The sequence below is a fragment of the Daphnia carinata genome, chromosome 10 (assembly GCF_022539665.2).
Source record: "Daphnia carinata strain CSIRO-1 chromosome 10, CSIRO_AGI_Dcar_HiC_V3, whole genome shotgun sequence".
Classification (NCBI taxonomy): Eukaryota; Metazoa; Arthropoda; class Branchiopoda; order Diplostraca; family Daphniidae; genus Daphnia; species Daphnia carinata.
In genome coordinates, this window is record NC_081340.1 from 239,675 (window position 1) to 249,535 (window position 9,861).

General features: G+C 45.9%; 1 protein-coding gene across 1 annotated transcript; it reads right to left on the reverse strand.

Moving 5' to 3' along the window:
* Nucleotides 1-4,748: 4,748 nt before the first annotated feature.
* Nucleotides 4,749-9,201, reverse strand: LOC130701900 (uncharacterized). Its single transcript, XM_057523678.1, has 3 exons — nt 6,977-9,201; nt 6,545-6,792; nt 4,749-6,493 (listed from the first exon to the last, which is right to left on the reverse strand). The coding sequence occupies exons 1-3, from the start codon at nt 9,199-9,201 to the stop codon at nt 4,749-4,751; spliced, it is 4,218 nt and encodes a 1,405-aa protein (XP_057379661.1).
* Nucleotides 9,202-9,861: the final 660 nt, after the last annotated feature.

Sequence of the window (9,861 nt, forward strand, 5' to 3'; positions counted from 1 at the left end):
ACGGCAACAGCAAAAAATGCTTCCTTCCTATTTGTCGAGAGGTGTATTAGCGTTTTGTTCCTCCCCTTTTTGGCAGACTATATATATGGATACAATAATACCATACAACTTTAATAGTTCGTCTTAGACTTCGATCTAGCACTTACCATTACCATGTCTTCAGCTCGCTTTCAATGTTCGGGATGCAAATCCAGTGCTACTATCGGCCGGAAGCAATTCTGCGTTTGCCTAGGCTGCCATGTTCCTGTCCATCGTCTTTGTTGTGGTGTTACCTTCCATAAGGGTGTTTCGCCTTCATGGAAGGAGTTCAGCAGCTTTTATCGGTGCGCCATGTGTTCTAGTGGTAGTGCAGTCCAAGGTTCCACCGAAGATGTAGTGGATGTTGATGGTGCAGTAGCTGGGGGATCAAAAGGCGATGTAGCTGTTATTTCTGGTGCTGAAGGTGGTCGTCCAAAGAGATTGCTGAAGCCAAGGAGCATTTTCGACCCTTCCGACGTAGGCAAGAAAAAGCCTCTAGTTCCAGCTTCTCCACGTCGTCCCTCATCACCACGACAGCGATCAACTCCTCGCATATCTCCTCAGACTAATTCTCCGCGTCGTCCAGCCAGATCTGTCTCCAGAAGCTGCAATCCCCAGGACTTCATATGCAAGCGATGGAAGAAGAGAAGAAACATTTGCCGAACCCAGCGAATCGACAATGGAGGTATATATTTCTTCTTTATCGCAACATGTCTTAGTATTTTATTAACTAAACGTTTTTGTTAGCAATCATCGTATGAGGAACCGACGGAGCCATCCTACAAGATTCATGACGAGGGAACGAACAAGGGACTCCATAAGCTTACTGATGGATTAGGTAATAATTCGAATATAAATGCTAATTGAATAAGACTAAAAGAGGAATTCCTTTCTTAAACTATAGGATTTTGCTTCAGCAAAAAAGCCATCAGTAAGAGCACATATACATGGCGCTGTACCTCCCGACCTTCTGGAAACCCATGTAAAGCGATCGTGAAACAAAAGAAAACCCCCCTTTTGGATTGTTTGCTTAATTACAATAATGCTGACTTCACCCTTGTTCCCCACGATCAAGAGAACACCCACAATCACCCACCAGACATTGGAAACCAGAAAAGGGTAAGTGTTTTTAGAAAAAAGTAATTTGAGTTTCTAAATGTGTAACTTGCAATATTTATACATAGGTTGACATCTTTAGAGAATCGAAGAAAGCCTGCGTCGATCAACAGTTTACGGACCCCAGGGAGATCTTACTTGTCGAACTGAAGAAACGCAAGTCCATAGAAGGAAGACACATGCCGGATGTTGATTTGGCCACTCGTCGTTTACGGTACATTAAATAAATAAATTATATCATGACTATGGTTAACGATTAAAGTTTATATTCCAGTTACAAGAGAGCGAAGGTTATGCCCGCCAATCCCAGGAAAGATGACCCTTTCTTTCCTGTAGTGGAGAATTTCTTCCCTACCGACTGGTATCAGGGCGCCATCTTCGCTGGAACGGCCCAAGACCGTGCCCGGCACCTTCTGTTCTTCACCCCTACCATGAAGCGCCAACTAGAAGACTGCAAGACATGGCTTATGGACGCAACATTCTATTTTGTTGATGAACCCATCAAACAAGTGCGTTTAATTATCTTGATAATGTAACCAAATTAAATTTTAACCTATTTCTCTCTATATAGCTCTTCACGATCAATGGGTTCATCAAAAACGACAAGAATGAAATAAAGCAAGTACCCTTATTGTTTTGTTGCATGACCAGGAGAAGAGCAGCCGACTATAGCGCTGTCTTCGAGAAGATAAAGGTATAGATACTATCTCATTTACAAATAGTTTGTTATGTAAAAATAATAAATTTTATATTGTAATAGGATATAATCCCCCTTCCTAGAGTCCAGCGGATCGTGACCGATTTCAAACGTGCTATATTTACGGCTGTCCGCAGGCACTTTGTGGATTGCTAGCACTTTGGCTGCAATTTCCACTGGTGCCAAGGCGTTCTGAAAAAGGTCCGGGATCTTCACCTTGCCACCCTCTACAACAACAAGGGACCGAATCCAGTGCGAGACTTTGTGTTTCGCCTGCTATGCCTTGCATATCTTCCAGGTAAATAGCACACAAATGTTATATTTAATTGTCATAAATAACATTTGTGAACTTTAATTTTTTGTAGCTGGTAAAATTCCTGGTGTGTTTGACGCGTTGAAGAGCTCAGCACCTAGCGAACTTCCAGCACTCATGGATTATATGGAGCGGAATTGGATTCGGGGCAAGTTCTGGACTCCTGAGAACTGGTCATGCTTCAACATCTTAACGCGTACCAATAACGACTGTGAAGGAATGCACCACCAATGGAACAAGGTAATTTAAATTTGAACAATAATGTGTAATGAATAATTAATAACAAAAATGTTTGTAGTTGGCAGGCGGATCTAATTTAAAATTCTACAAGATGACAATGGTATTGCGGAAACTGGCCGAAGAAGTTTCCCTTACTAGCACGCTACTCTGCCATGACAAAATAAGGGCTCACCGGAAGAAAGAGACCCAACTTAAGAATTCCGTACTGTTCCAGCTTTGGGCGCGCTATCAAAATAATGAGGTATGTTTTCTAAATTTACAAGAAAGAAAAGTTTCCCTATAACTAATCATTGTTTTTGCAGCTATCTACAATGGATCTACTAGAAGAAATAGTTTTAGAGCTTAGATCATCATTTCCCGCTATTGTTTCCTCACATGCCCTTAATGTTGCTATAAATAATACTAATGATGAACTAGATATGTCTATAATTGAATAACATTTGTTTGTTTGTAACATGTATTTTATTTGACGAATGTTTACAAATCATCATACTTTATAAATAAACTTACATAATCTCAATTGACTTTTTTATTTTAATGTAATATGTAATGTAATATATTATGCTTGAATTATTACAATAATACTTGTTGTGCAAGCGACGACTAATGTGCCGATGATGGTTTTGGTTCGTGGCCAAATTCCCGAGAAGATGATTGTTCTAAAACAAAATAAAATTGCAATAATTATACCAATGTACACCATATAACTATAAATGAATTTACCTTGCATGTTTAAATCCTTCCAACCATTTACCAATCGAGTGATAATAGAAAGCAAAAGCTTTTAATTGTCCGGAAGAACGGTTTAAACATTCGTTGATCAGAGCTCCCTATGAAAAAAGAAAAAATAAAATTAATGAAAAAGGAAAAAAAATAACTTAAGAAATAAAAAAACGTTAAACCGGCCTGAGTAAACTGTAAACAAATTTCCAGACAAAACCTACAAAGAAGAAAAAGAAGAAACAAAAAATTAGTAAAACATAAGCAAAGTTCACTTGAAACACAATAAAAAAAAAGTGAAAGCATTAAGTGACGTGAAGTATAGTTAGGTAGCATACGCATAATATGCAGATATAATTAAATAACTATCGTAAATATTTCTAATCCTAGTCGGCCTACGTCCCGACTAAGATATCTATTTAACTGAAGGTCCACTGACCTGGGTCAGACAATTGGTTTCACGACGACACTGTGAAACCAATCCCGATTCCTCTGCCCATTGAGGTGACAAGTCTCAATGCCCTTACACTTAAATTAACAATGCCAGCACTCGAACCGTTGCCTATCCGTTCCGAGCCTGATACAATGTGTCCGGGTACGGCCCAGCACTAGTGAAATAGAAAATGTACTTACGGTTTGCGACTCCTTAGAAACAATCCGCAGCTGGGCAGGAACTGGGCAGGCCGCTGGACACGAACAACAGATGATTAGCACATTCACAGCACATTCACGGCACATTCGAAGCACCGTCGACAACCTACACCATGAAGATCTAAATACTGACTGGCTGAAATACTGAAACCACATGTGAAAATTGGAAAGTCAGAACTACCATTATTTGCCATTTCAGTAGTATTACCCTAAACACCAGTAATTGTTTTCTTCCCAAAAATTCTTTCACAGAATAATTATTAAAACCCTCAGAAGAAATGCAACCACGGGGAATCGAACACAGGACTACCCGTGTCACAGCTTAGAGCGCTACCGATAAGGTAAGAATTGCTTGTTATTCGTTGCTGATAGTTGTATGAGCAAGTACAACATGACTGCAACTGAAAAAGTTATTTATGCACTAAAAAGTAAGAAAGATTTAATAAATATTTCTGGTGTGGCCGTTGTAGAATTTTATTAAATGAACTATAATACATATAACATATTTAATGGTCCCCTGCAACTTAAATTAAAATAGGATAAAAGATAAATGTTTGGTGAACCATTTAAGTTATGAATTAACACCATCGGCTTTTTACAAAGGGAAAGGGATATAAGCCGACGCTCTCTCTCCTATTTGAATAAAATAAAATAAATAGGACTATTTCTAAGGAGAAATAGGACTGATGCCAAGGAGAAATAGGACTGCTGGCATGGAGAAATAGGACTGTCCTAAAAGATTTAAATAGTCAGTCCTATTTCTTCCAGTCCTATTTCTCCGGTAGAAATAGGACTGGAAATTTTCAGTCCTATTTCTCCAGTCCTATTTCGTTTCAGTCCTATTTCACCAGCTACCAGACGAACACACGAGACATTCGTCTACCACAACAGCAAAATTGCGAGTAACCCGTTGAGTCGAAAAATTCACCCGAGTATCAATTTTTTAGCCCTTCCTCTGTCTTCTCATTCTTTGTCTCCTCGGCGGGGTGTCGTCTAATGGCTCGAGGAGGTGTCTGGCGAGAATGTCACCTGACGTCTGGGTCTTGGGGCCTTTCTCGAATTTAAAGGATTAGCGCTACTTGTGCGGGTGTTGGGACTCCCGAACATCGCCGGCCCTAGGTCCGGTTTGACTGGACACATTTTTCGTATGCTGACGGACTCTAGAAGGCAGAGTTTGTGAGCTGGGCGATGTAATTTGGTGCCACGCACTTGGACCATGGCTGATCGGACAACTTTGTCAGGCCCAGCAAAGACTTCCGTGATTCTTCCAAGGGGCCAAGAACCGCGCGGAGTGGCTGCGTCGATTATGATGACGATATCACCGACCTCCAAATTGTTTTGGGTTTCGTACCATTTTTTCCGCTCGGTAAGGCCTGGTACGATCTCGCGCATCCAGCGTCGCCAAAACTGGTCTTCAATGGCTTGAGAAATACGCCAGCGTTTTTTCGATGAGAGGTCTTGGTCAGAAAAAACGTCTGGAGGAACATTCGGGTTTGCTCGACCTAGCAAAAGATGGTTTGGCGTCAAACATTCTGGGTCGCTCGGGTATTCGGTTAGCGGGGTCAACTTGCGGCTGTTGAGAATGTTCTCCACATGCGTTAACGCCGTGACGAGGATTTCATCTGCTAGACGTTGACGACCTAAAACGAATTGGAGCGCATGTTTTGCGGCGCGCACCATACGCTCCCATACTCCGCCAAAATGCGGAGAAGCTGGCGGGTTGAAGTGCCACGAAGTTGGTTGTCGGCTGAGATGACGGAGAATGGTCGACTGGTTTAAATTTTCTAGGCAGACGGCCAATTCACGATGAGCACCGACGAAGTTAGTACCGTTGTCGCTGTGGTATGATGCCGGAACACCACGGCGGTTCTGAAACCGATCAAGTGCAGCGATGAAAGAGCTGGTGTCGAGGGAGTAGGCCATCTCTAAGTGAACGCTGCGTGAGGAGAGGCAGGTGAATAAGCATCCCCAACGCTTGACCGTCCTTCGGAAAAGGGTGACATCCACGGGACCCCAATAATCTACCCCGGTGTGCGTGAAGGCTGGTAGGCCGGCCCGTAGTCGTACCGCGGGCAAGTCGGCCATTTTAGGCGTTGAACCTTTAGCTCTATACCTGCGGCAGATATAGCATAGGTTCCACACGCGGTGAGTTGTTATACGTCCCTTCGGTATCCAAAATTGTTTTCGGGCTTCGTGATGAAGCTGCTCGGCGGATAGATGGCCGCGTTCGCGATGAAGTTGGAACAAAATTAGCTCGGTCAAGCGTTCCTTAGGCGGAAGAATGATCGGATGGCGTGCGTCTTTAGGAAGCGGAGCCCTTTCGATACGGCCGCCTACGCGCAGTAGTCCGCGATGATCCAGGTGGGGTGCCAATTTCAATAACGTTGAGTTAGAGGGAATCTGACGGCCTGTTTGTAAGTGGACAATCTCCAACTGGTATGCATTCTTTTGAGCACGCCTCAACAAGAACTCTTTGGCTTGTCGAATCTCTTCAGCCATCAGCTCACCAAACGAACGATTACCGCTGGAGGATCGCACGTTTTTTACCCAACGTTGCACGTAGGCCACTGCACGAATGATGATGTGGATGCGTGAAACGTTTGCGATTAGCGCATCAATGCCATCCTCTTCTCTCTGTACTGCGCCTATCCACGCAGATGGACGAATTTCGGGATCGCTGGGATCGATAGAGGGAAGAAAGGGGTGTTTGGGCCAGTTTTCAGGGTCCCGTAGGTAGGCTGGACCCATAAACCATCGATGTTAGCCAGTAAATTCCCCGGCATTCAAACCTCGGCTGGCGTCGTCGGCCGGGTTTAAGCTGCTCGGCACGTAATGCCACTGGTCTGGTAACGATGTTTCTAATATTTCGCCGACGCGGTTTCCAACATACACGTTGAAGCGGCAGGAAGTTGACTTGATCCAGCTCAATACCGTCGTCGAATCGGACCAGTAGAGCGCGCGGTCGAATTTGATGTCTAGCTCCTCCACCAGCAAGTTGGAAAGTCGGATGACCAAGACTGCAGCTGACAATTCCAGCCTAGGGATCGTCAGAAATTTGAGATTTCGCGATGAGAAAAGAAACGTCCGCCTTTCCGTCGGCGTAAACGAAGCGTGCGTAGGCCACCGCTCCAAATCCAGCCTCAGATGCGTCTCCGAAGATATGGAGCTCAGTCGAAGTGACTTCTTGTCGATTTGGAGACACACAGCGGCTTAAAACTAGCCCGTCCAGTGATGGTAGGGTGTGGGTCCAGTGTTTCCAACGGTCTTGTAGGTCGGAATCCAATTGGTCATCCCAATCAAATTGGCGACGCCAAACATCTTGCAGCAGGTGTTTGGCTTGGAACACGATGGGCGAGAGGAAGCCTAGGGGGTCGAATATGCTGGACACCGCCCTTAACAAGGCTCGTTTCGTAGTACCAACTGGGGAGACGGGCGTTTTTAAAACGAAGGCATCGCGACGAAAATCCCACATTAAACCGAGAGTACGCTCAATTGGTAAAGCGTCCAGGTCCATGTCTATAATGGGTTCTCGGTGTTGCATATCGGGGAGACCGGATCGCACGGCTGTATGTGACGTAGCCCATTGCGTCAAAGGGAAGCCTCCTGCCTTCAATGCTTCGGTAAGACGATGGGCCGTCGACAAAGCTTCCGAGACCGATTGGAACGAAACCAGCCAATTGTCAACGTAGAAATGGCGGGTAACTTGCGGTAGGAGAGTATCTGCATCACCACTGTCTCTGACTGCTTGTCGAAGGGCATTTGAGCAGACAGCTGGAGATGAAGCAGCTCCGAATAGGTGGACGTCCATTTGGTACACATCCGGTGGTTCTTTGCTGCCGGGTGTGCGCCATAAAAAACGAAAGGCCGGTCCGTCGGATGACCGGACCCGGACCTGATGAAACATCTTCTCTACGTCTGCCACCAAGGGGACGTGGTACTGGCGAAAACGGAGGAGTACGCCGATGAGGCAGGTCAAGAGATCAGGTCCCTTCAATAGGAGGTCGTTCAGGCAGACACCTCGGCTCTTAGCTCTTAAGTCGAAGACCACTCGACACTTTCCAGGTTTATTTGGATTGAATACCGGGTGGTGGGCGTTGTACCAGATGCGGCCTAGAGGTCCCTCATCTATTTCGGTTCGCGATAGTTTTCGGGCGTGTTTTAAATTGACGTATCCTTCAATAACGCTGCGATAGGTCTCTGCCAAGCTGGGATCCTTTTCGAATCTCCTTTCCAGATTGAATAGCCGTCGTTCGGCAGTGAAAATGTTGTTGTGGAGATTTGGAGAATCGGTCTTCCACAACAGCCCACATTCATATCGTTCGCCGTTATGTTTAGTCGATTCTTGCAGAATTTTCCACGCTCGCTGCTCGTCTTGCGACATCGGCGACTTCACGTTCGGCTTCGTCCCAAACGTGTCTACCTCGATGAACTGACGAACCATGTACGTTATTTTATCTTCGCCGGAGCTGATATGGAAACAGCCTACTCCTTGTGAGCCTGAACGATGCGTGGGACCGGCGATATACCAGCCGAAGGCAGTTAAGTGGGCGCGAGGAGATCTTGGTTGCAGCGGGTCTTTCCGTGTTTCGAATATTTCCAGAGCCGCCGGATGATCCTGACCGATGAGAACCGCAACATCTTCGGCTTTAAATGAATGTATAGGCACGTGGGAGAGATGGGGCCACGTCTTCGTCAACTTAACCAAGTCGAACGGTCGTTTGGTAAGCTCAAATGACGGCATGACGTGCACATCTACTGCCTCGAAGTCGAATGTCCGATCGATGGAGGTGATTGTGAAGCAGACGACCTCAGTGTCGACAGCTTGACTTTCGCCATTCACAGTCTTCGTCGTAGTCCGCTCCAGTCTCCCTCTAATACCTAGATGATCAGCGGTTTGTCGTTTTAGGACCGAGATTTCGCTGCCCGAGTCTAGGAGAGCAAAGGTACGAGTCTCCATTCCATTTGCCTTCAGGATTACCGGCACTATTGGTAAAAGGGTTCGACGAGACGTTGAATTGGAGGCTGTGGATCCAGTGAAGGTTACTCCAACGGCGTCCGACTGTCTTGTTTCCGAACGTTTAGGCGGGTAGACTTTCGGGGCACCATGCATCAAGGGGTGGTGAAATCCCTCACAATTTGCGGTTGAGCATCGCTCTCGCCGTTTACAGTCGTGGCTCAGGTGGTCGCGCTCCAAGCAGCGAAAACAGGCCTTAAAATCCTTGACGATGGCTGCTCTCTTTTCCACAGTAAGTTGCCTGAATTGTCGACATTGGCTCAGGGGATGTCGATTATGGCTGTCGCAAACGGGACACGTGGACGACGTCGAAATGTTGAAGACTTGACGGTTGGTCGTCTGTCGATTCTTTAAGTGGTCTGCTCCGTTTCCGCGTGAAGTAGTCGACGGGTTCATATCAATGAACGATGACCGAACGGAAAGTTCAGCCATGGCTATATTGTCCAGCCATTGGTTAAATTCTTCGATGGTGGGTAAATTCGGCTGCATAGACCAGCTATGTTCCCCCTATTTGCTCCTCAAATTTGAAGGGAGCTTTGACACTAGTTGCGCCAATGTAGTATGACTTTGCAGCTCCATTCCGTAACCACCGAGGTGTAGGGTTGCGACGACTGAATGTAGGTCCGCGGAGAAATTTTTCAGTGCCTGGAAGTCTCCCTCTTTAAAGGCGCGGAGCTTTAGGAGGGAAGAAACGCAGGCTTGCGCTACGACTTGCGGGTTCCCATATCTCTTGTGGAGTTCCAAAAGAGCGTGTTGGTAGAGCCCAGGGTTCAGCAACGCCTCCCCGAGAGTTCTCCTTATCCCCGGTGCAAGTGCCTCACGAAGATGAGTCAGTCTTTCAGCATCGGACCCCACGGCGTCGTGAACGAGGATTTTGAATGTTTGGATAAACATTGGCCAGCTGCGTGGATCTCCATGGAAGGACGGTACCTGGAGTCTCAGCGGTTTTATTCCAGAGCGGGCGGTCGATGGGAATGATGGATTTAGCGCATGAATCCAAGCATATGGCATATAGGCATCTGTCATTGATAGACGATGGCCGCCTTCCTGCGGTGAGGTATGGTTTTGCGCCGATGGATTGAAGGTAGAGAA

Bases quoted from the DNA above. Each gene is read 5' to 3' on its own strand.
- LOC130701900 (XM_057523678.1), bottom strand. From the start codon at position 9,201: ATGGCTGAACTTTCCGTTCGGTCATCGTTCATTGATATGAACCCGTCG. The intron at 6,793-6,976 runs GCTAGTTTTAAG...GACGATCCCTAG, and splicing joins ACCCTACCATCACTGGACGG to GCTGGAATTGTCAGCTGCAG. The intron at 6,494-6,544 runs GTTTGAATGCCG...TTATGGGTCCAG, and splicing joins GGCCGACGACGCCAGCCGAG to CCTACCTACGGGACCCTGAA.